At 46.4% G+C, this 26,317-nt stretch overlaps 1 protein-coding gene across 2 annotated transcripts; it reads right to left on the bottom strand.

Annotated features, from left to right (window-relative positions):
- Positions 1-1,196: 1,196 nt before the first annotated feature.
- Positions 1,197-25,689, bottom strand: Zbtb34 (zinc finger and BTB domain containing 34). Of its 2 annotated transcripts, XM_021156876.3 has the most exons (3): positions 25,613-25,689; positions 22,499-22,618; positions 1,197-7,571 (listed from the first exon to the last, which is right to left on the bottom strand). In XM_021156876.3, the coding sequence occupies exons 2-3, from the start codon at positions 22,528-22,530 to the stop codon at positions 6,047-6,049; spliced, it is 1,557 nt and encodes a 518-aa protein (XP_021012535.1). In that variant the 5' UTR covers positions 22,531-22,618; positions 25,613-25,689; the 3' UTR covers positions 1,197-6,046. The 2 variants fall into 2 exon arrangements, with proteins under 2 accessions (XP_021012535.1, XP_029330241.1); XM_029474381.2 differs by lacking the exon at positions 22,499-22,618 and having other exon boundaries at positions 25,613-25,661.
- Positions 25,690-26,317: the final 628 nt, after the last annotated feature.

Genomic DNA, 26,317 nt, shown 5'->3' with positions numbered 1-26,317 from the left:
AACCAAGACTTATCAAAGGTGGGTTCCATAGTTGTACTGGTTAAAAGCCTGAAGTGGGGCTAAGGATGTGGCTGAGTTGGCAGAATGCTTGCCTAGAAAGTCCCAGGTTGGATCTCCAACACCACATAAAACAGATTTAAGAGACAGGGTGCATGCTTCTAATCCCAGCAATCTAGAGGTAGAGAAGCAAGAGGGGCATCCTTGGCTACATAATAAGTTTAAGTCTATCCTGGACTATGTGTGACCTTGTCCCAAAACATAAAACCCTCAAGTGAAGAGGAAGTGCAAAAAGAAGTCATGGGACTCAAGTCCATGGCCAGGCTCAGAGTCAAGTCAGGCAAGACTCAAAGGCAGGCTTCCAGTCACCGAAGCTAACGCAGGCGGCACCAGTTAGAAGGGAAGCTGGTTCTCAAACAGGCTTTCCATAGCATATACCATCTCAATGTCACCTGACTGTAAAGGAACCCTGCTCAAATGGAAGAGAACTTTCCAGCAGCCTGGACACACAGCAAGAGACCATCAACTTGTAGAATCGTGGCAGCCATGCTGATCCATGGTTGCACCCCAGCCCCACTGCCCTGTTCAGCCCCTCACTGTGGTACAGGGTCTGTACTAAGAACACAAGGCTGAGAGTTCAGGATTTCTGCAGTACGGAGCAGAGGCTGAGGGGTGGAAACATAGTGACAAAACTGTCCCACTAGTGTCTGTGCAGTACAGACAGAAAGCAGAAGCACCCAGTAAGTCTATTGTGAAGGGTCTAACCTTGCAGGGATGCTGCAAGGAAGAAAGGCTTCTGAGATGGAGGATGAGTATAGAGGAATAGAAGAGGGGGATGAGTGGGAGCACGGAGGAACAGAAGGAAAAGAGTAGGAGGAAGACAAAGGAAAAAGTGTAGGAAGCAGGAAGAAAAGTAGTTCTGGTCATTGACAACTGTTTCAGCAGAGATAGAGAGCCTACCCACTGTGAGCTGCACTGAGCAGCTCAGGACACCCACCCCCGGGGTCCCACAGCTGGATGGAGCATGTTGAGGACAGCCCTCTTGGCCACACAAGAAAGGATCAGAGCATCACAGTGCTTCAGGCTTCCTAGGCTACATCCAGCCTTTCCGAGAGCCAGTGGCTTGAGAAATAGAGATGCTTGTCAGAGGCAGGGGTGCTCCTGGAGGACATGGGTTGTGGTGGGAACACAGAGACCACAGCAAGGTTGCTCTAGCAGCATTTTTATTTACAAACAGCAATTTCCATCGAATTTATTACCATAAAAAAGCCATTTACAAGCAAGAAACAAGAATTCAGAACGAAATGAAGCAGCACTGAAATATTCATGTCACAAACCTAAAGCAAAATGAATACGAGTAAAATATCATTTGAATAAATAGTCTTCAATTCATGCTATAAAATAACCCTTAATGGCAAGTTACTAGTGACACAGCATCCGCTTAGCTAGCTTCATTTACTTCACGTGGTGATGAAGTGTGGCGTTGAGGTTACCAGTTTATATTGCAAGATAATGACACCATGTGAAGTCATTCAAATTGCTCAGCCATTTGTAACAGAAGACTAGTTAGCCCTACTGCTAAAGCGGTAAGAGGTGATTTCACATTAGGAAAATGGTCGTTCTCAGGGGAGGCAGGTGAGTTTACCTCTTGCTCTACTCAGGGCAGCAGCCTGGAGCTTGGTCTCCAAGTCCTGAGCCACATTCACAGCATGCTTGTTGTCACTGAAGGGCAGGGCGGTGAGAGGTCTGTAGGCTCAGGCTGCCACTCAGGGCAGTGAGCAGAGCTCGCTCCAGGAGCAGCAATAGCCCTGTCTGTACCAGACCCAGGGGAGCACCTGGAGTTGGCAAGCCCTGGCAGGAACAGTGGGAACTCTGGCACTTACTGAAGACGACATGTGTGACAACCATTACAAATCTGGAACAAAGTGAATGACTTCCCTGAACTCTCAGTTCAGCTGCACTGAGTAATGAAACCTATGATGTAAGAACTAGATAGTCTTGTATAAAGAGTTTACATAATTCCCCAGTACTTTCATATATAAAATTTAATAAATAACCCTGACCAGGCTAAAAGCACCATTCAAGGGGCATGAGCCCTTGGAAAATAGTTTAGATGTTGCATATTTGAGTCCCTTTCAGTGGTGGCTTCACAGGAAACCATTATAGAATCTAACAACAACAGAACTACAAACACATAGCAGTAACAAGTGGAAAGCTTAGAATAAAACACAGCAACCCAAGGCAGAGCTCACTCATACAGACGTCCCCCCGCCCTTGCGTCATGTTCTTTCGGATTCTCCCCAGAATCTAGGTTGTTAAAAATTAAACACGCACACACACACACACACACACACACACACACACACACACAAATACATGCCTGTAAAATAAAGAGGTGGGTTATACTTGCCATCATTAGGAGAGGCATACATTTATAGATCTCTGGGAGATTTAAAAATTACCAATTTAGTTCTACAGTATATTCTGTTTAACAGTGAACCAACAGTATCCTTTCTGCTGTTTAAACACACACACACACACACACACACACACACACACGAGAGAGGAAAGGGAGGGAGTGAGGGAGGGAGGGAGTGAGGGAGGGAAGGAAGGAGAGAGAGAGAAAGAGAAGAGAGGGAGGGAGTGAGGGAGTGAGGGAGGAAGAGAGAGAGAGAGAGAGAGAGAGAGAGAGAGAGAGAGAGAGAAACCCACCAACAACAAAAAACTGCCAAGGCAGAGCCAATTGACTGGGAGGCTTTTCCACTGACCAGGAAGATGAACTCATCTTTGTAACTGTATTTACAAATGGTTTCTAAATGTATTTACAGTTTTAGTAGAAACAAGAGGGCAGAGTACTGATGAGAACAAACAAAGATTGAAAACCACAAGTGTTAGCAAAAGTATAAAACATCTTCACAGTTTGTGCAATGGGGTAATGTTGCAGGGAAGGGCGCTGTGGCTGTCTTCACATTGTCTAACATGGAAAGGTAGCTGAGAAGAGACTCAATCACGCACAGGCCTGTATGAAAGCAGGACACACTGCACTGCAAAAGATGTCTTCACATATTGTTTATCTTAGTGGACGTGTGCATCGGCTATAGTGAGAGACCTAACCTACAACTGTACAGGGACAGGTTTGCTGTCCACAAGGAGTTGCACAGTGAGCTTCGGGGAGAGAGGCCTGCTAGGTGGCTATGCTGTCTCTCCTGGAACATCCTCATGTGGCTAGGCACAATTAACCGCTGCTGCAGTGTCTGCACAGTGAGCCCTTGGTAGCCATGCCCACCGGTAGGCACCTAGGGTGACTGTGCAGATAGGCTATGCAGCGATGTGCTGGCCTGGGCGCTGTCCCCCTCGAAGCCCTGTGAACTTTACAGTACTGTGTTATGGCTTGAGAATTCATTCTTAACACTGCTAGCAGTGGAGAGGGTAAAGTGTTAGCAACACGAATGGGAGCAAGCGCAATTTGTAAAACACGGAATCATGATCATTTAAAACTCAAATTGGTTTTCTGCCCTTTAACAGTCCCATTACAATGTTTGAACCTGAACTGTACAATCAAAGCAATGTATATTTTTGTCAAAGACAATTTTGGATAAGTCACTCTTTGGTAAACTCAAACCAGCTAAACAAGTTGACAAACACAAGAACTCCATGTCTGTGAGTTCCAACAGACAGTGACAAGAGCCAGGACATGGACATGCTGCCCGAGTGTACCAGCCTCATCACAGAAAGCTCTGGAAGCACCTCAGAAGGCCCCAGGCCTCAGTGAGAAGGAGGCTCCTTCCCTGAGCTCGATGTCTCACATCCTTAGATTTAGGGCCTTTCTTGTCACAAACTTAATTGATATCACAATACAAAAAAGAAGTCTTTGCATTTAATTAAAAAAAAATCAAAAGCAAACGCAATCATGTAAGGAAAATGAAAATCACAGACATTTACCTGAAGCCTCAGAACACACTTAAGTAGGTAAACACTTGGGGCCCAGCCTCCCCTTGAGGCGCTCAGCTTTCTAGGCTGAACAAATGCTCCAGGGAAAGAAGAGATCCCGACTTAGGCAGTTTGACGAGGAAAAGGCATACCATATACCCGATTAGCAAGAGCTGCTCCAGGAGCAGCGGGATTAGTCATCTACAGGAGTTAACACTGAGGTGAGGCGAGTTCACATGTGAGCAGATCCTGTGTGCTAAGGAGGTGCTACTGAGCCGCCACCGGGGCTGCTACACACAAGGGCTGGGATCAAACTTTTTCTCAAAAACAAACAAACAAACAAACAACCAAAAAGTTTTTCCCCCAAACCCATTGTTCTTGGTATCTTATGAGCCACAAAAGCATGGCAGACCAGCAAACATCTATTTCTGTATTCCTCAGCTCCTAGCCTTTGAGGTTGGTCCTCAGATTCTGGGTCTGTTGGTTTGAGTCCATGTCTCAGGCTCAGGTTCTCAGGCAGAGACTAGAGCGCCGCTGTCCCTGGCATGACTAAACTGCTCTCTCTGTCTGAGTCCACAGCACCAGAGCCATTTGTGAAGCCTGTTGGTGTATATGAATCTAACAGCAAACAGAGACATTCTCCAAAGCACTGACCAGACACAACTCAGACAGTAACCAGTTTGCCAGCACATGCTTTTGAGGTTTCTTTCCAGGCTGTGAACTTGAGAGGAAAGTAACTACATCAGTACTACTGGTAGGTTTCACATTTTCTAGACTGATACTGACCTAAAAGATAGTTAACATAAAAATAGCACCACATGACCAAAAAAGTGAGACACACACAGATCTGGTGACACACAGAGGATCTTAGAGAGAGTTCTGACTTTTTTCTTTAAGCAGGAAACACTGAGAGTGGGGAGCCTCTGGGGCTCTCATTAGCACACACAATACCAAGATAGATATATTGCTTGCAATTCCCGTAGAGTATATAGCTTTACAAAAAGTACAAATTCCAAGTTCTGCAGTTTCCCTGGGAACTGCATAGAAAAAAGTTGCTGTGCACCTGAACTGGCTGTTTGAGAGAAAAAAAAAGAAAACAAAATAACAAAACCACAACACTGCTTGGAGAATTTTGTAGACAAGCTCTACAAATTCCTGTCCTTTAGTCGGAGTACTAACTCAAGGTGGAGCGATTTAGTTACCTGGTATGTATGATTCTACAGTACAGAATGAAGGTAGAGTTGTAAGCCAGTAAAAACCTTGAAAACCACTGCTCCTTTGGGGTTGGCTAGTGTAACACTACACTGTGTAGAAAGGTCAGCACCGCAAGCTGTCCAGTGTACCTGGACAACAAACAAAAACTCCAAAATGGTTTCCCACTACAGTTGAAGGAACCTTATGGCATTTGGTTTATGTGTTTGTTATGAAGCAGAGCTACGAACACTGTGATTTGCTTTGCTTGCATTTGGACACAATGATTACTATATATGAAAGTCTACTGACATTCTTCTGTAAGGGAAACAAAGGGTTAAAACTAACATAGTAGGCGGGGCTGAAACAAAGCCAGAGCTCTGTTCACATTGTATTAAATTATATATTCCTCTTACATTCACCTCAACCAGAATAAACTCAAATTTGAGAATGTATATATACTATATATATAATAACCACTTTATTATATATATATATAAATTGTCTAACTACCCCCTAAAAGTAATTTTAAATTAGAAAAGATTACCCATTTGCACCAGCTGACAGCATCCTAGCCTCTCACAATGAAAATGCACTGGGGCTAGCACCCACAGGGAGTGCTGCCTCTTAGCAGAGAACGTGAGGTCAACCAGTTGGCATAGCTGAATCACTGGCAGAGCTGGGAGAAGCATTTAGCCAAAAAGGAATACTGTCAGCCTGCGTTTTCCCTGGATATGCTGCCCTTCATGCTTTGAGCTCCTTAGGGGAGGGGAGTAGAGGGGAGGGTAAACACAAGAAGTCCCCACCCAGAACCTTCAGAGAAACTAGCAAAAAAACCAAGAGATGTCCAGGTGGTGGGGAAAAGCAAAGATTACAACCAAGCAGATCATAAGGACGCACTGATTGCTGTGCTCTGTGCAGGTGCTCCTTAGTCAGGCGCATCGGACACTGTGTGCATTTCCAGGCGGGAATCTAGTGCCATCTCTGAGGCTGATGCATCACTTTCGAGTTTCTGTTCCACATACATGTCTGTTCTTTCGGGGGACTCCATGCGACCCCTGCCTTCGGTGACCCCCGGGTGGTTTTTCCGCAGGTGCTGGTTGAGGGTACCCTGGAATGGAAAGCACTTCCCACAGACCTCGCATCGGAATGGTTTGTCATCAGTGTGGCCCCGGATGTGATACTCCAGCTGGTCCTTGCGCGTGTACTTCTTCCCACAGAACTTGCACACAAAGGGGGTGATCCCCATATGCAGCCGCATGTGCCTGTCGAGGCTTCCCTTCTGGTTAAAGGACTTCCCACAGTAAATACAGATCAACCTCTCGTTGTATGGGTACCAATACCCCCTGGCGCTCCTCTCCCGGGGACTGCTCTCGTAACTGGGATTGTTCATCATGGCTTCACTGTCAGACCCCTGCACCACACCCTGCAGGTCACTGTGCAGGTGAACAGACAGAGCTCGCTTCTGGCGGGCCCCACGGCCTCGGAAGCAGCTCAGCATGGACCTGGATGGACTGGAATTGGTCTGACCTCCAAAAGCTTCTGGCACACTGGAAGGCTGTGAAGCTGTCTGGGAGTAGGGGTATGCATGCTGGAGCACAGAGCCGTAGGCGCCCACATTCACGGCCACAACTTGTTCCCCATCAACCATCTCCGTGTGGTAGCCGTCATCACCCAGGGAAGAGCTGTCGGAGCAGCTGGGCCGGTCAGACTTCTCCATCTTCACTTTCACCTCAGTGATCTGGCTCTCTCTCACCAACAAGTCCCCTTGCTCGTGGTCCCCTTCTATCTGAATCTCATACTCAGACACACTCCCACTGCTCCCACGATCTGAGTGCCCCTCTTCCTGCAAGCGGCTCCGAAGGGTTTTGTTGGGGGTTGTCTCCATCCGGAGATCACTGCTGACTGGAGGCTGCCGTACCTGAGGGCAGTACGGAGGGGAGATTTCAACAGGATTGGTGAAGAAGCTGCCATCTTTCACCCCATTTCGGCTCTCGGGATTCTCTTCAGCACCAATGGTAACAGAGTCAACGTCTCCCACGCTGATCTTTGAGTGGATGCTCTCTAGGATCTGTGTGCACTTGTCAATGACACACTGCATCTGAAGAAAGCTGGCTGCGGTCAGAAAACTGACAACATCCTTCAGCTGCAAGGACATCCTTCCAGTGTAACAGAAGGAGAGCAACTGCTCAAACACGCTGGGGTTCTTAATCACAGAGATCGACAAGCCACTCATAGTGCTCAGTGCTGAATGGTCCCGGAAATACGGGGAGCTGGCTGCGAGGACGGCTTTGTGGGCTCGGAAGGGCTGACCCTGAATGTGGACGATGATGTCGCATAGCTTCCCTTGCAGGCGGAGCTCGTTTAGTTGGCTCAGAACCGTACTGCTGTGCTCAGGCACATCAAACTGAATGAAACTGCTGTTGTCCATTTCTCCCGACACGAAACGTAATCTGCAGAGACAAAGAGCACCCGTAATTCGCCAGGCCTCCTCAGCAAGAGCAGGCAGCATAAATAGCTCACTGCAACTCTGCAGCTAGCACTACGGTCTGCCTGGACACTCTTCTTCTTGCTCAGTTTTATCTTCCATCTCTCCATTAGTTCACCTACAGCCAAATAAGTGAATGATCCATTGGCCCAGCATCACTCTTTCTCAACACTCAACTTGATCAAAAGTAAACCCCTGCGCCCACGGGAGGCTGCCCTGTACGCACGGGAGGGAGGCTGCCTCAGCTGAGACAAGGTGGTATCCTTCAAGGGACATTCCCATCCTCCTGCTGCCGCTGGTCTCTGGAGGACCCGACAAAAACGCTCCAATTCATGTGCACAATATCTGCATTGTGTAGTGCATGTGTGTGCGCGTGCGTGTGTGTGTGTGTGTGTGTGTGTGTGTGTATGGCTTATGTCTGTGTACATGTTTACATATACACTACATGGGCAGAAACATGTGTGAGCATGATCATAGGAGCCAAAGGTCAACACCATTTGTTTTCTTGGTCTCTATCTTGCTTTTTGAGAATAGTCTCAAACTGAGCTGAGAGCTTACCAACTGCTAAGTCCTGCTGGTCAGCAAGACCAAAATACCTATCTGTCTCCTGCCTATAGCATTAGGATAACCAATAGGCACATGTCCCCAGGCCCAGTTTTTAAATTACTATTACTTATGTGTATAGGTGTTTTGCCTGCCTGCATGCCTATGTCCCGTATGCATGCAGTGTCCTCAGAAGCTAGGACTGACTGCTGAGTCCCTGCGACTGCAGTTACGGACTGTTGTGAGCAATGCTGTGAGTGCGAGAGATGAAATCTGAGTCCTTTGGAAGAGCAGTGAGCACTCTTAGCCACAGAACCACTATTCTCATCCCCACGTTTGTTATTAGATTGTATTTATGTCTGGGGTGCCACAGTGCACATGCAGAGGCCAGAGAACAACTTCTGGGAGTTGACTCCTTCTCTCCAAAGTTCTGGGAGATTAAACTCAGCTTGCCAGGCTTCAAGTGGATGCTGAGCCATCTCTCTGCCCTCGCTTGGTCTTTTCACATGGGTACTAGGGATTAGAACTCAGGTCCTCATGCTTGTGTGCACACACTTTACTGACTGAGTCATCCCTAGCTTCTATTTGCATATTTCCAATTGGTATTTTTCAAGTGTTTAGTCACAAGGAATGGAACAAACTTCTTTCCAGTGCAATCTTGATTTGCAGGTCAAGCAATACTCAGTCCCTTACAGGATAGAATTATTTCAGGCAAAAGCAGGAAGAGTGACAGACACACTGCTAGTGTAGGGTCCTCCAGTGCTGCTCACAGAACTGGCATACTTGGAATAACTGCTCCCACCACTCCTGACCTGGAATCTGCAGCTCTGGACCACTTAAAACCCCTGACACTGAAGAGGCCAGTGAAATGGCTCAGTGGGTAAAGACACTTGCCCAAGCCTGAGTTCAATTTCCTCCATACAACGGAAGGAAAGAATAAATTTCCAAAAGCTGTCTTCTAACCTCAAGTTCACTGTTGTACACACACACACACACACACACACACACACACACACGATTTTGGTTTGAGACAGGGCCTCAGTCGGGCCTGATATTCGGGCTCTCCCTGAACACGCAGCTCGGCTCTTAGGAGTGTGTACCGTCACACTTGGCCAATCATCATTCTTAGGAAAAGGCTCCTTACTAAGAACTGCATCAAGAGCAAGAAAGGCACGTGAGACAGTCTGCCTATGTCTTAACTTATTTGAGCACTAACTCCCAAACCAGACGGACACATGAGAGGCAAAGCAAACACAGTAAAATGTCACAGCGGCACATAGCTGTCACTGGCTACTGTGAAACCTGCTGAACCAGGTAGTGGTGGTGCAAGCCTTTAATGCCAACACTTGGGATGCAGAGGCGGCCAGATCTCTGAGTACAAGGCCAGTCTGGTCGACCATCGAGTTCCAGGACAGCCAGGGCTACCCAGAGAAACCCTATCTCCAAAAAGCTAAAAAGTCAAAATGTTCTGCAGTTTTGAAGTTTTTTACACTAGAGGATTAGACAGCATCATCTACAACAAAAAATACAAGGGAAGTCAGGGCCTTAACAATTGTAAGCAATAAACAGTCAAAGAAAGAGACTCAACTCGGAGGCTGGACAAGCACGGACAGAAGGAAACAAACCACTGGCTAGCACAGAGCCAGCGAGGAGAGGAAGAGTAGGGCCAGTCTACTGAAGACTCTTGCAGGACGGGCTCAGCCACTGACTGGGTCACATCAGCATTTTCAATCTTGTCAGAATTTGAGCTAAAACATTTTAGTCAAAGAAAAATGCTGTGCTCCTATTTATCCTAGACTTATGATTGAAATCATTTTGAAATCTGCATGAAATGGACATATTTTTAGGATAACATAAATTGGCAGAAGTGCCAAGAAGCAAACGATCTCCAGGCCTTTCACGCTGTTCTAACTGCGTACAGAGACACGGAAGACAACTCTGTGCATCTGGTGCAAACCCGACACCAGAGGACGGCAGGCAGCAGAAAGAAGTCTGTTTCAACTATGGGACTGTAAGGCCCTTACAGGCAAATGCCAAGGATTGGGACTGAGCAGCTAAGGTTAGGGCTAAAATGATCTGGGCATCAGAAAGGCAAAGGAGAATCTCACGCGCCACATTGACACCCCGACAAAATCTCACCTTAGAAGTAAATACTCGTTCAGAGTAAGAAAACAAATCGATAAGCAAGAGACAAAGCACTACTTGTAAAACTATAACAAAGTAGTAACAACTGCAAAACAAAAACATCATCCTTGGAAAGTCATTGTCTGCTCCAAAAATATATTAAATATATCCAACCAAACAGGTGCTGGCCCCAATATCCTTAGCTCCTGTTAGCACTGCCACAGCCTTTTCTTTCCTTTCACCATGTGGATCCCAAGTATTGAACTCAGGTCATCAGGCTTGGCAATGAGCACCCTACCCACTGAGCCATCTCACTGACCAATATCTTAGTTTTTTTAAGGTCTATTTATTTTATGTATATGACTACCCTGTAACTGTCTTCAGACATACCAGAAGAGGGCATCGGATCCTATTAGAAATAATTGTAAGCCACCATGTGGTTGCTGGGAATTGAACTCAGGGCCTCTAGAAAAGCAGTCAGTGCTCTTAACCACTGAGCCATCTCTCCAGCCCTTACCCACTATCTTAATAAGGAGTTTTTATATGGGTAAGTGAAGAAACAGATCTTGGCTATGAGACTTAATGCTATAGAGATGAATGCTGTCTTTAAAATGAATTCATAAATACAGGCCAATGGAATATTTTGTTAAATTTCTTTTTAAAAAACAATTTAAAAATGTATCTATTCTAGAACATTGATGTCCTGTAAGAATACAAGCCATGGGAGCTGGAGAGATGGCTCAGCAGTTAAGAGCACTGACTGCTCTTCTGAAGGTCCTGAGTTCAAATCCCAGCAACCACATGGTGGCTCACAACCATCCATAATGAGATCTGATGCCCTCTTCTGGTGTGTCTGAAGACAGCTACAGTGTACTTATTTATAATAGCAAATAAATAAATCTTTGGGCCAGAGCGAGTGGGGCTGACTAGAGCGAGCAGAGGTCCTAAATTCAATTCCCAGCAACCACATGATGGCTCACAATCATCTGTACAGCTATAGTGTACTCATATACATAAAATAAATAAATAAATAAATCTTAAAAAAAAATACAAGCCACATGTTTTTAGTGTTTTTTCAGTAGTTACCAAACTTTCATCCAAGCTTCTCCCACCACTACAGCACAGTGCTGGACACAGAACCCAAAACCTCATGCATTGCTAAGGAAGGCTCCAATGGTGTGCAGTGCCCTAGCCTCCAGCACTGCTGAGAACAGCCCACAGCTGTGCAGTACCTAGCCCACCTAGCATTTGTGCTTGTGAAGTAAAAAAATACATACTTAATTTAACCCAATAGAGCAAACATCATCATGAGGCATTTTAAATTCCTCACCACTTCACACCAAAAAAACCCTGCTGAAAGAAAGAAAGAAAGAAAGAAAGAAAGGAAGAAAGAAAGAAAGAAAGAAAGAAAGAAAGAAAGAGAGGAAGAGAGGAAGAGAGGAAGAGAGGAAGAGAGGAAGAGAGGAAGAGAGGAAGAGAAAGGGAAGGGAAGGGAAGGGAAGGGAAGGGAAGGGAAGGGAAGGGAAGGGAAGGGAAAGAAGAAAACGGGCTGGAGAGATGGCTCAGCAGTTAAGAGCACCGACTGCTCTTCCAAAGGTCCTGAGTTCAAATCCCAGCAACCACATGGTGGCTCACAACCATCTGTAATGTGATCTGATGCCTTCTTCTGGTGTGTCTGAAGACAGCTACAATGTACTTACATATAATAAATAAATAAATCTTAAAAAAAAAGAGAGAAAGAAAGAAGAAAACTCGAGCCAGATGTAATGTACAACTGGGCCCTGGCATCAGGGGAGTCATACATACTCCTTTCACCATAAATCCTGGTGAGAGCAGGTCTTCTTCAGAGTGAGGGTGTGGTCACAGAAGGCCAACCAAGCCAACTATCCTTTAAATAGGATCAAAGGGATGCAGAAAGGTTATCTAGATCAGCGAGGGTGTGGGAGTCCTGCAGGGAAACCGTCCCCACAGAAGGAATCACAGGTCTCAAGAGATAGAGCCAGAGTCAGGAAGGAAGGACTTGCTGCAAGCTCCTTCTCAGCAGGGACAGGGCACAAGGGAAGAGCAAGGCCCAAAAAGCTGCTGGTGATGGTGGACTTCACACCAAGACTTCACCGCCATTTCAAGTATGGGGAAAAGGACAATCACTAACGAGAGGTGGTTTGGGCAACTTGATAAACTTCTGGCTAGATCCTTCCTGTATGGCATGATGTCAACGTAGAAATGTGGAGGTATAACTACAGAAGTAAAACTTTTATACCTTGAAAATGCTTACAAAAAGGACAGAAAACAAATTATGAAAAGGATTACAGAATTACCTAGACAAGAAGTATGAAATTCACAAACAATAAATACCAAATACCACAATTGACAACTCCATAAATATGAGCAGATGCTTTTTAAAAACAAAGAATAAAAATAGCCTTTCAGACAGAGAAAAACAATCACGTCATCAGTAAACAAACAAGACTGAAGAAGAGATGCAATTCTGTCTCCTTTTGGCAAGCCTTACAAAAATACACCCGTCACCTAGAAAAGGTCAGGTGTCACTGTCTCATGGCATTTCCAGCAGAAGGGGTTTAACCAGAATATCAGAGGCTGAGGTGAGGGCAAGGAGCAGCAGAGCATTCTGAGATGGAGTGTGAGGCTGGAAGGCTTCTGCAAGGCCTCCTCTAGTAGGATGGCTGGCATCAGTAAGGCGACAAGAAGCAGCACACCATGGCTAACACCTAGAGGACTTCATCTTTCGGCAAAAGTGAGAGGTGCTCCCCTCTGCCTCACAGCAAAGCCTCCCTGAGCAATGAGACATCAGTCTCCTCCCCAGAGCTGCTAACAAGCAGCAAGCAAAAGCTTTGGGAACTAGGCAAGGTGAGTTCACAGCTAACTTCAGTTCTAGGTACATTATCAGGCTACAGAGAACAAAAGGTGTAATTAATTTCAGGTTCTATGTACCCCATGGCCAGATTGATCCTAATAGTCCCAGGACAGAACACAGAGGCTTTGCCGGGATATCAGTTCACCCACGGCCCTCAGCTCATCAGGACCAGGAGCTTCCTAGTTCTTCCCCCGCACTGGAATTTCAACAGGCCTACTTTATATTAAGTAAAGTTTCTAAATAAGTTTGTCTTTAAAGTAAAAACATGTGCATATTATAGCACTTCAGAGCATAGGATAGAAATGTATAAAAACAACAAAACTCTCCCCAATCCAGAGCTCTCTTTGAAAGGATTCTCAACATGTACTTGCATGTGCTGGGTACTAAGAAATGGAACTAGGTCTGGAGAGGCGGTTCAGCTGTTAAGAGCACTCACTAGCTGCTCTAGCAGAGAGGGTCCAAGTCTGGTTGGGTTCTCAGTACCCACACAGCAGCTCAGTTATCTGTAACTCCAGCTTCAGGGGATCTGATGCCCCTTTCTGTCTCCTTGGGTACCTGTATGCAGATGATGCAAAGATGTACTTTTTTTCCAAGAAAAAAAACATATCTAATATACCTTAAAATCTTCATTTACTTATCAGCCTCATGTTTTCCAACTTCATAGATCTATAGACACCTGTGTAGCAATGAATTTAACCAGTGTCAACTGATGCCAAACCTGGAAGCAAACTCTTCAGCTATTCCCAGCACGGTGACATGATGCGCATGTCTGGGCTGGCTCTTTTCTAACTCCTTGCAGAAGAACTGAGAGGCTTTGCATTTAGCCTGCAATGCTGAAGCATCTTCTAAAGAGGTGCCAAGGACCCATTGGTTTGCCCCAACTACAGGGAAGAGCTGTTCCCACAACTACCAGCAACGTGCATTAAACTATTTCACCTCTGCTGAACTGGAGGGGGGAAACAGTACCTCCTTCCTCCGACATGCATGTGCTTTTCTACCAAAGAGGCCGCCATGTTTCTCGAATGTAAAGGCATCTGTCAATGTCCAGCTGAACACGCATTGAGCTGCCTCTTCTCATTCTCTGCCTGCAGTTGACTTTTTACTGGGTTGTCAGAACTCTTTATAAATTAAGGAAATTAGACTGTCATTTGTGCTGCACTAAGATTTAATTGCAATCAGTAAATGGCACACTAACTGGGGACTTAAATGATTTCTCTACACTGACAGGAAATACTCACTCCACATCAACTCCTACATACAGCAAACCACAGGGAATGCAAGGACTCACAAAAGTCTCTGGCTTGCAGTTTGACATGGGCTTAATGCAGCTTTCTCCCAGCCCAGGGAGAGATGGGAATCAAATTCATTTTTGATAATGCAGAGATGTGATTTATATTCGTTTTTCATTTAGATTAAGTTTGCAGCTGCTTCAGAAAACAATAATGAATTTGATTATTCCACTCACTAAAAACATTAGGATCAGTGTTCTTTAATTTAGCAGATTAATCATGTCTTCCTAGCACATTATAATAGGCAAAAAAACAAACAAACCCAACAACAACAAAAAAACTAGTCATATTTTAACTCTACAAACGAGCACATATAAACTGGATCCACCTCCCCATGGTGCCATTAATAGCTATTTTGTTTTTGTTTGTGAAAGCTATGCTGTGGAAAAGAACATGGAACTCTGCTCCCATCACACAAGGAATTAGCTGAAACTGGCTACTGCTGGCTATCTTCCTGGTTCTCTTCTGCTTATTCAGCCAGTGGGAGGATAATCTTCCTGTTCTTTAAAAGTCACCTGCAGTCACAATCCTTAGCCTTCCCGGGCACGAGGCTATCTATCCTATGGAGGTCCAATGCTGGGTTCTTGCTAGGAAGGAGGCAGTGCATGCCTCCCTTCAAGGAGCCCATGTTCTCCCCAGTGAGTCAGGTGTTCTCAGCACGCTTCCATGTTTGCTGTCTGGACCTCCTATAGGCCTAACCTCCTTGTTTCAGTGGGCCCAGGAGCAGGAGTGAAGCAGCAGTGGCAGAAGAGGAAGGAAGGTGCCAGGGACAAGTGACAAGCACCTTCCTATCCACGACTAAGACAGTGAAGGCATTTCAGTAACAGACCTCAAAAGTACAAATGCTCAAAGCATCCTCTTTCCAATCAAAATCCCCTTTCATGCCTGTTCTCCCAGCATAGCAGCAGGAAGACAGGAGGCCAGCCTATGCTAACAGTAGATTATTTCTGAAAGCAACAAAAACAGACCTGTGCAGGTAAGAGCTGTGATCAAGAAAACATTTGGGGGAAGGGGGACGCTCCTAATAAAGTGCATGACCTCTTCCAAGATCAGTTTTGATGCCCTTGTATTCTTCAGATACCTTTTTCTCTGGCTCATTTATACCTGCATTAGGCAAAAAGTCCTCTCTCCATACAAAAGCCTTAATTTAATTAGTTAAGAACCACAAAGCTAGGGCTCAAGTGACAGCCCTTCGGTGATTCAAAGTGGGTATCTTAGAGACAAGACACCACCAAGACAACACAGGTTCAGCCCAAGTTCAACAGAACACAAGGCAGCACTGAGACTGCAGGTCAGAGAGCAAGTGTTAACTGAGAGAGCCATGAGGATGCTAAGGGGGTAGGGGGCGGCATCCAAGCAGCAGGGAAGTCTAAATGACAAGGTAAGTTCAGAGTAACAGCTTGAGGTGGGAGAAGTTTGGGCACACCAAGGAGGGAAGCCACTCACAAGCCCTAGCACTGTGGCATGGCCACTGGGAAAGGGACTAGTCTGTCCAGTACCATTCCTCACACAGACCAAAGGAGAAGGGAACAAAAGGCCTTACAGAAGACCAGATGGCAATGAAGTTAGCAAGTAAAACTACCTGAAAACTCTGCATAGTCTCACCAGGAAAGCTCACTGCGCTGTGGATGCTGCCCGGTGCACTGCTCTAAAATGCATGATGACTGATGCTAAGCTCAGCTCCGAGGCCTCCCTCACAGTCATGTTTTTTACCTGAGGGAGCTCTGGAAGAAAAGGGCACTGTACAGAAATGAGGAGACGGGAACAGACATGCTGAGCTAAAAAGAGACACCAGTAACTGGCCTTGATCCTTCACATGGGTATGAACAAAGGAGGCAGAGAAGCAAGAACACTCTTACAGTGAGTGTCCCTGTAGGTCACTTGTAGGGTGACATGAAAGCCTGGCCAATCAGAACACAGCTCCTGAAGCCTTCAAAGCAGTTGCCTGCTTGCCATGTCCTAAAAACCAGTAAGCAATGTTCAGCTGCCTTTGGCTTTCTCCTGAATATCATCAATATTCTTATTTTGGGGGTGGGTGGAGGTGCTCCGAGACAGGGTTTCTCTGTGTAGCCCTGGCTGTCCTGGAGCTCACTCTGTAGACCAGGCTGACTCCAACTCAGAAATCCGCCTGCCTCTGCCTCTCAAGTGCTGGGATTTAAGGCATGCGCCACCACGCCCAGCATCATCAATATTTTTATAATAGTATTTTGAAAACACTTGTGTATCACCAAAAATAACTAAAAGATCTGGGTATAGTCATAAACATTGGCTTAATGGCTCTCCCAGGCATGACATCAGTTCCAGAAGCCACAAAGGCACAGACAGACAAATGTACATGACTATATAAAAATGTATGATGAACCAGGCGTGGTGGCGCACACCTTTAATCCCAGCACTTGGGAGGCAGAGGCAGGCGGATTTCTGAGTTCGAGGCCAGCCTGGTCTACAGAGTGAGTTCCAGGACAGCCAGGGCTACTGAGAAACCCTGTCTCGAAAAAACAAAAATAAAAACATAAAAAAACATAAAAAAAAAAAAATGTATGATGAAAAATGCACCTCTCTCTCTCTGAAAAGCCACAGGGAAATGCCTATTTTGTTTGTTTGTTTCAATAGTGGGCTAGCTCCAAATTACTTAATTTGTTAATCAAATTGGACTAACACAAAAACATTTTCAAAAAAAAAAAAAAATGGGCAAAGGCTACATACAACTTAAAAGACAAAAACCCACCAAAACATGTTTTAACTTTATTCATGATTTAAAATGTTTGGATTACAAAAAGAAAAAGGATCCCTTTCTTTTCTTTTCTTTTCTTTTTTTGTAGTTGGCGGTACTAGGGATTAAACCCAGGATCTTTCGTGTGGTTCGAAAACATTACCACTGAGGCACACATGCTCCAAAGTACCACTGTTAAGCCGTTACATGCAAGCAAGCTTTTACGAGCTGGCAAATGTAATCCTGAGGGATAATTTGGTGATATTTATCAGTAAATAAAAAGCCTTTGGTCGCTGGGCCCACTGGTGGCACACGCCTTTAATCCCAGCACTTGGAAGGCAGAGGCAGGCGGATTTCTGAGTTCGAGGCCAGCCTGGTCTACAAAGTGAGTTCCAGGACAGCCAGGGCTACACAGAGAAACCCTGTCTCAAAAACCAAAAAAAAAAAAAAAAAACAAAAAAAAGCCTTTGGTCTAAAGTAACTGCTAGGGGCTGGAGAGACAGCTCAGCACACAAAGGCACTTGCCACATAAGCTGGACCCTCCACATGTGTGCATGGACCCATATATGAAATAAATAAACAAATTCAACAAAGATTACTTTTAAAGACTTAGAATACAGAAACAGTGGACAGAAGTGTGGACACACGCAGAAGGATGAATCCAATATGTAATAAGGCCTACGTTGTGCTTTTCTGTTTTTTTTCATCTGCAGCAGCCACCAAAGACTGATTAAGAAAAAGCAGGGAGCTGGGTGGTGGTGGTGCATACCTTTAAACCCAGCACTAGGGAGGCATTGGAAGGTGGATCTCCATGAGTTCGAGGCCAGTCTGGTCTACACAGAGAAACCCTGCCTTGAAAAACCAGTAAGAAGGGAAATGGAGAAAGAAAAGGTAGGGTGCAGCGGCTTGCACTGCAGTCCAAGCTCCTGGGGAGGTCGAATTGGAAGGCCAATGATTTATACACGTTTTTTTTTTTTTTTTTTTTTTTTTTTGACACCTTCTACCTCTGCCTCCCAAATACTGGCATTACATGTCTGCACTATCATGTCAAGCTCTACAGTTGACTCTTCAACAACATGAAAGTTAAAGGTGACAACAATATCAATGGGACCTTTTGATTCTCTTAAAAACTCAACCACCAGTAACCTGCTGTGGACTGAAACTCACCAGTAACAGTCAACTGACACACTCAGATATACAGGTATGGTACACTAGGAACCACACAAGAGCCCCAAAAAGGCACGTTTTCCTGGCACATACAAGTCACTAGGGCTGGCAAGCATAACTGAGCTACGGGAGGCAGCTATGGAATTACAGAAGCAATTTATGCAGCTATGATTTGAGCTGGCATTTTTGTGTTTTGAGACACTGGCCTGGAACTCACCACATATAGTAATCCTCTGGTCTTTGACTCCAGCAATAACACTGCACCTTTGTTTGTTTACATTTTTATAGACTACTTCTGGTTTGCTTTTTTTTTTTTTTTTTTTTTGGTTTTTCGAGACAGGGTTTCTCTGTGTAGCCCTGGCTGTCCTGGAACTCACTTTGTAGACCAGGCTGGCCTCGAACTCAGAAATCCGCCTGCCTCTGCCTCCCGAGTGCTGGGAATAAAGGCGTGCGCCACCACGCCCGGCCTGGTTTGCTTTTACATGTCCAATTTCTTGTTTACATGCTTATGCATTTGTGGCACACCTTTTCCTTATTGTTTTTCATCTTTCTAGGCTTCGTGGTTTCTAGGACTTTTTCCAAATTGTGGGAATATATATATATATATATATATATATATATATATAATATAAATACATAGTAGATTGTGGTAGTGAGACACACACCTTTAATCCCAGTACTTGTGAGGCAGAAGCAAACGGATCTCAGTGAGTCTGAGACCAGCACTGTCTTCAGAACAAGTTACAAGATACCAGGGCTAGCAGGGCATGGTGGTGCATGCCTTTAATCCCAGCACTTGGGAGGCAGAGGCAGAGGCAGGCGGATTTCTGAGTTTGAGGCCAGCCTGGTCTACAAAGTGAGTTCCAGGTCAGCCAGGGCTATACAGAGAAACCCTGTCTTGAAAAACCCAAAAAAACAAAACAAAACAAAACAAAAAAAAAAACCAAACCAAAACAAAAAGATACCCAGGGCTACACAAAGAAACCCTGTCTCAAAAAACACCCACACTAATCCGGGTTGGAGAGATGGCTCAGCACTTAAGAGCACTGACTGCTCTCCCAGAGGTTCCAAGTTCAATTCCCACCTACCACATGGTGGCTCACAACCAAGGGTAATGGGATCTGATTAGCTCTTCTGGTGTGTCTGAAGAGAGCTTCTTCTGCAAGGAGTTAGAAAAGAGCCAGCCCAGACATGCGCATCATGTCACCGTGCTGGGAATAGCTGAAGAGTTTGCTTCCAGGTTTGGCATCAGTTGACACTGGTTAAATTCATTGCTACACAGGTGTCTATAGATCTATGAAGTTGGAAAACATGAGGCTGATAAGTAAATGAAGATTTTAAGGTATATTAGATATGTTTTTTTTCTTGGAAAAAAAGTACATCTTTGCATCATCTGCATACAGGTACCCAAGGAGACAGAAAGGGGCATCAGATCCCCTGAAGCTGGAGTTACAGATAACTGAGCTGCTGTGTGGGTACTGAGAACCCAACCAGACTTGGACCCTCTCTGCTAGAGCAGCTAGTGAGTGCTCTTAACAGCTGAGCCGCCTCTCCAGACCTAGTTCCATTTCTTAGTACCCAGCACATGCAAGTACATGTTGAGAATTCTCCTTTCAAAGAGAGCTCTGGATTGGGGAGAGTTTTGTTGTTTTTATACATTTCTATCCTATGCTCTGAAGTGCTATAATATGCACATGTTTTTACTTTAAAGACAAACTTATTTAGAAACTTTACTTAATATAAAGTAGGCCTGTTGAAATTCCAGTGCGGGGGAAGAACTAGGAAGCTCCTGGTCCTGATGAGCTGAGGGCCGTGGGTGAACTGATATCCCGGCAAAGCCTCTGTGTTCTGTCCTGGGACTATTAGGATCAATCTGGCCATAGGGTACATAGAACCTGAAATTAATTACACCTTTTGTTCTCTGTAGCCTGATAATGTACCTAGAACTGAAGTTAGCTGTGAAGAACTCAAGAGTATAGGCTGGCATACTTTGGGGCAGGAGAGTTCAGAAAGGGCAAGCAGAGCTTAGGCTACCCAGTGGGCAGTAGAAAGAATGGAATGGGAGTGGGAAGAGACTAGGGACTGATCAACCATTGCTAACTGAAGAGGAAGTGGTATGACACAGCCAGAAGAACAAAAGAAGGGCTGAGAACCAAAGACTACCCTTACTGTTCCTCAGGAAGGAGGCCCTGGTAGCAGCAGGTCAGTGCACATGACCCTCGATCAAACCCTATTTCCACTGACTAGGATGGAAAGGAGAACAGCACAGGGCCTCACATCACATGGGAGGAAAATGAGCACAACCACTTGGTAACATCCTCAGACACTCCGACCTGTGCCACAGAGAGTCTACGAACAAGGGACTCTTGAACGTTACTTGGACATCAACACATGCAGGCCTAAAGTCTCCTCCATAATGCTCACGGGTAAGGAGTCGGAATGATCTCCCTAAGACACCCAGAACAGAAGCAGAGCACAGGCACCCAGATGAGCTCTTAGGCAGGGACCCCACAGCTCACAGTATGGGTCAGCTGATACATCCTAAACCAAGCAGGTAAGCCAAGACCTCTGGACTGCCACCCTCAGCTGTGCCCTCACACTCAAGCTGCCCTGCTGAAGACCCTGGAGGTGCAGGACAAGCAGGATCCAAAATTTGCAAGGTGGCTGAACCCCCTCTCACCTGGAAACATTGCTGCTCCCCAAGATGCTACACATCCTCTAAAAATGCCCAGCTACACGTCCAAGAAAAGAAAGGAAGGTGACAAGTCTGGAAGCCGCTAGAAGCGCTAGGAAGGACCATTATTCCCAGGCAAGATGCCTGTGATTCCAAACACAGGCTTAGAGCAGCCCAAGGAGCAGCAGGGCTGCAGGAAGCATTGTGCTGCTGATGAAGCTCAAAGCAAGAAAGACAGGGGGGAGGGGAGGAAATGGCATTCTGTGATGGATATTCATGAAGGGCGCTTCCTAATTTAAAGGAAAACAAGTTTAGAGTTCTTACTGCATTAATTCATGTGCGAGAACATTTTTATCCGAACTGCTACATTTCTGAGCAAGGCGCTAACACTCTCCAGGTCTGCCCAGATACACTAATTTGGGGAGGGTGTGATTTGTCTTAGTCAATGCAAAACATTGGAAGCTGCGTCTGAGCTTTCCACCCAGGAGAGGGATGGCTGCTTAAACTTCACCAGCAACAGTGAGGACTCGCTGCCCTTAGCTCCTGCCCTACACACTGTGCAGAGGAAGTTCCTCCTGGCAACAGACACAGATGTCGCAACTATTCCCACTGTACACACAGATGAGGAGACACACTCCAAGAGACAAGGAACTTTCCTGGGGTCATTCAGCTAATGACTGACCCAGCCAGGAACTGAAATGACATTTGTCAGTCTCAAGAGCGAAAGCATATTCCTCTCAGTAAGAAGAGAACTTTAACTCAGGCTTTCCGGTGAGATGGGTGGCTTTTCTTGGTACCTAGCCTCATGATCAACTTCAAGTAAAAAGACAAATTCCATTCAAGATAATCTATAAAAGTCAGCTAGTCTGACATCGTGCTAAGGGGCTATAATTGGACCAACACTTCAAACCATTTTCAAAATTTGACTGTGAAATGCTCATTTTTTTTTATTCTGTCAAATAAGTAGGCCTCACAAAGTGTTTCGAAATCTTTGCTTTTCTTCTAAAGATAGGGTTTTGCTATATTATCAGTTTGGGTTCAAACTCCTGGATCCGAGTGATCCTCCTGTCTCAGCCTCCCCAGTAAGGCAGCAGAGTTCTGCACCACTGTTCCTGTATAGACATTTCACATTGGAATCATGAGCTGAAAGGATGTTTCAAGCAGAAGGAGTAAGCTTGCTTTCTTTCTTTTTAAGATTTATTTATTTATTTTATGTATGTGCGTACACTGTATCTGTCTTCAGACACACCAGAAGGCATTGAATCCCATTACAGATGGTTGTGAGCCACCATGTGGTTGCTGGGAATTGAACTCAGGACCTCTGGAAGAGCAGTCAGTGCTCTTAACAGCTGAGCCACCTCTCCAGCCCAGGAGTAAGCTTTCTTAAAGCAAAATTTTCAATATAAATTAAGGCGCAGCAGCTTATCTGCTCATGGCTGGCTTTTCAGGAGACCTGGAAAAATATACACGTTCCACTTCTTATAACAGACGGATTAGAAAGGCTCACCTTGAATTGCATTCTTCCAGGGTGCTTTCCATGCCAGCAACATCAACAGAAAATAACCATTAGAAGCTTAACTGCGCTCAGTTGGTGACCTTCACTAAGCTAAATTCAGCAGTTTGTCAGCTACAAAACATTAAATGGACACAATTAAGTTTGAAAGCATGAAACAGAATTTTAACTAAAATAACATGAAAATTAACAGAAATATAACAAAATAATGGTACTTTAGGTTTATAATGTTTGACATTCTTGCTTCATCTGGAAGGCAGACTAGAGACATGTACAGATGGGCTAGGCAGAGCTTGGCAACCCATCTCCACTCCACTCCTAATACACCACACCTAATCATAATAATAAAATGTCTTCAACGGTCCCTGAGTTTTGCTATCTCCCTTGTGTGCCATCTTCACTGAACAATCCTGTGGCTGTGGGGAGGGCTCAGTCTGTGCTAAAGAGCTTACTCTGCAAGCAGGAGGGCCTGAATTTGAACTCTCAGCACCCATGTAAAGACCATGCACACAGAGAGGTTCATGCTTGTAATCCCAGCACTGGGGAAGTGGGGACAGGAGAATCTCTAGGGCTTGCTGGACAACCAGTCTGGCTGAACAGTGAACTTCAGATACAATGAGACTCTGTCTCAAAGGATAAAGTGGAGATGTGAGAGAGGTAGAAAAGCACAGAGACATACAGATGCACATGATGCTGTAAAAACCCTACAATCCAGACTTTATTACACATAGCAAGTAAGAAAAGTCAGGCTAAAGCTGAGAATGTAACTCAGTGGTAGAGCATTTGCCTAGCATGTGTAAGGCTTGGGTTAATTAACTCTTCGGCACCAAAGAAGGAAAGAAAAGACAAGCTCAGCAAATGAGGGAAATGGCTCAAGCCCATACAGCTAGTGAGTAGCTGTGCAGAGATCCAGACCCAGGCCTGCCTGATACCCACTTTCTTTCCCCGTAGCCTTAGACTTAAGAATGACATGTTTTCTTCTTTCCTGATTAGGAATAAACACTAACATTTTACAGAATTTATTCTGTGCTTTCTGCATCTGAGAAGAAAATTGAAATCATCCACCTGGCACTGCAGCAGTAAATACCAGGAGTTACAGAGGACAGAGAAAGCTCCTAACGACTAACAGCTTCTCCTTTAAGAAAAAAAAAATTGTTTACCAACAAAAATCAGGAACTACATGAAGAACTATTCTCAAAACTCCAGTTCCAGCATGAAGCAGCACGAGTCTGAAAGAAGCATTAGCACACATGCTGTGCCTTCACACAAAACTCCTGCTCTGGCTGCACCAGGACAAGCTCGATAACCAAGCAAGCTTGCTCTGGAGTCCCAGTGCCACAAAGGCATGGGGGTAGGGCGGTGAGGGAACACCCTCTGGAGGAAGTGTATCTTCAGCAGGGGCTTGAAGGAAGTGAAATGGAGAATGTGCTCGCTCCGAGGCCTGGAACAGCCCTACAGGCAGTCCTAAGCTGGCCAAACTTGGAGAACAGAGGCCACAAAAAGGTCAGGTTCAGGTGAGAGGGAAAATGCCAAACCGTGGAGACCCTTGAAAGGGGGCGTGGAGATGTAGCAAAGACTGGACAGCATGAAGCAGGCAGAAAGGACACTCACTGTTCAGCTCTCAACACCGCTCTGACTGCCATGGCCCCCTAGCCCACCGTGTCCGAGCCTCTATTCCTTCCACCTCTAGCAGCCCTGGTCTCTTCTTCTTGGAATATGCCTACCTTTAGGATAGTTTCAACTTTGGCCTAGTGTTCAAGATCTTTCAGGAACCAAGCCTAATCAACCTTTCCCCCTCCTCTCCCATCTTACCCCTCCTCGGCCAGGAAGCTGCACTAATCACTAACTCCATAGGATCCTTTTTTCCCTATCTGAATCCTACTCCCCTTTAACACACAGTTCAAGTACCACCCTTCGCTGACCTCTACCTCTCCTGCTGAATTCTATGGGAAGTGGCCTTGTGTCACAGACATCACCTAGTCACAGGCAATGTCTGAACACCCACTGTAAAGCCTTGGAGACTCACTGTACCTTCAACTCCTTTCGTCCACCACTCAACTGCATTTTGACTTTTACTAAGCAAGCACTCTACTATTTTTTTTAACTTCCTATACTAAGTTTGGCGTTAGCATAAAGGAAGGATGGGGGAGGGTGAAACCTCTGGAGTCAGAGACCAACTAAGAAGCTGTTGCAATAATCCAGATGTGAAGCAAAAACAGCCTAGACTAGGGAACAAAGAGAGAATGGGCAAATACGGACAGCAAAATGTTTGCATGCAAAACGCTCCACGGGAAAACTACGGACGGCAGTAAGGAACGATGAAGGATCAGTAAAGCTATTTCCAAGAAAACCCTTCTGGGAATCATTTTAAACCTCCCCGAGGCAAAGTGCACGAAGTGGTTAAAAAGTCTACATCTGGAGTGGAGGGGGAGACTTCGGTAGAACTGCCCAGCGTGTTGAACCAGGCATAGACCTTGCAATGTCAGATACTCACAGCATGAGAGGTCTGTAGGGAGTTCATCTAAACTCTCAGTTCTTACATGGAGAAACTGAGGCCCAGCATGGAATGGGAAAGACTTGCTGAAAACCTCAAGATGGAGCGTCCCAGAATTGAGTAGCCCCCTAACAGTCACCTGGCCTAGGCGAGCAGTGTTTTAACACGCCCCCTCCCCAGTCCGTCCCCAGCCCTGCGCCAGTGGCCATGCAGACCACCCAGGCCAAGCTTAACACGCGCCGCCTGTTTACCTGGCACACGGCGATGGCCAGAGGCAGCGGCTCCTTGGCAGCCTCCCGCTGACACCCCCCCCCCGCAAACGGGGCCTGGCTCTCCGGGGACAACGGTCACTAAGACCCCTCGGTACGGGAGGGAGAGCGAGCCGCCCTTGGCGGAGGCTGGAGGGGTGCAGGGCAGCTGCCCCGGGTCGCCACCCCTCGGGGCCAAGCGCCTGGCCTCCGGCAGGTGCCCGGGCCTCAAGACCCCGCCCGGCCGGCCCCGACACTGACCAGGCAGCCTCTCCCCCGTCCCGCCGCGCCCACGGGGGAGGTCGGACAGCCGCCCCACGGGTCGCCCCGACCCTGCCGCCTCTGCCCGCGGCCCGCCAGCCTCACCTGGGCCGCGCGCCGCGTTCACATCGCCCGCCCGCGGCGCCCCCTCCGCCGCCGCCGCCGGCGCCAGGCCCTTCCCCGCCGCTCCCGCTGCCGCCCCTGCCCGCGCCCCCCGCCCCCGGAAGCGCTTCCAGGCCCCGCCCCCTCGGCGCCCGCGCTTCCGGGCAGGCGCGGACCAGGGCGGGTGTCCGTATGGCTGGACTTCTCGCGGCTGGCCGGTCGGAATCCCAGCTCCTGGCTGGTGCTGCAGGCCGACCAGTAGACGGGCGGATAGCTGAACAGCAACCCGGGTCTGGAGCCTGAAACCCCGATTCTGCGGCCCGTGGCCTTCCGCCCGCCTTCTCCTTGGCTCCACCTGCTGGCCGGAGCAGGACTCGACCGTGTGCACCCCGACCCTAAGCCTGTGGAAAGCCCCACACCTACGACCTCCTAAGCCATGCTTTTTAGTTCTTTATTTCTATTTTTATTATTTTAGGGTTTTGTCTTGAGACAAGGTCTTAAAAAAACAGAATTCCACTATATAGATAAGGTTGGCCTTCAACTCAAACAGATCTGTGTACCCAGGATTACACTACAAGTGTGTGAGTCCCCATGCCCAAATACCTGGGCAGCTTTTCTCTTCTGCAAAAAGAAGGCTATCTGGCTTTAAAACAAGAGCCCAGCCGGGCAGTGGTGGCGCACGCCTTTAATCCCAGCATTTGGTAGGCA

Source organism: Mus caroli, unplaced genomic scaffold, assembly GCF_978045245.1.
Source record: "Mus caroli unplaced genomic scaffold, Mus_caroli_1 scaffold_2, whole genome shotgun sequence".
Lineage (NCBI taxonomy): Eukaryota > Metazoa > Chordata > Mammalia > Rodentia > Muridae > Mus > Mus caroli.
The sequence above is the reverse complement of the archived record's forward strand: the minus strand, read 5'-3'. Positions and strand labels throughout refer to the sequence as shown.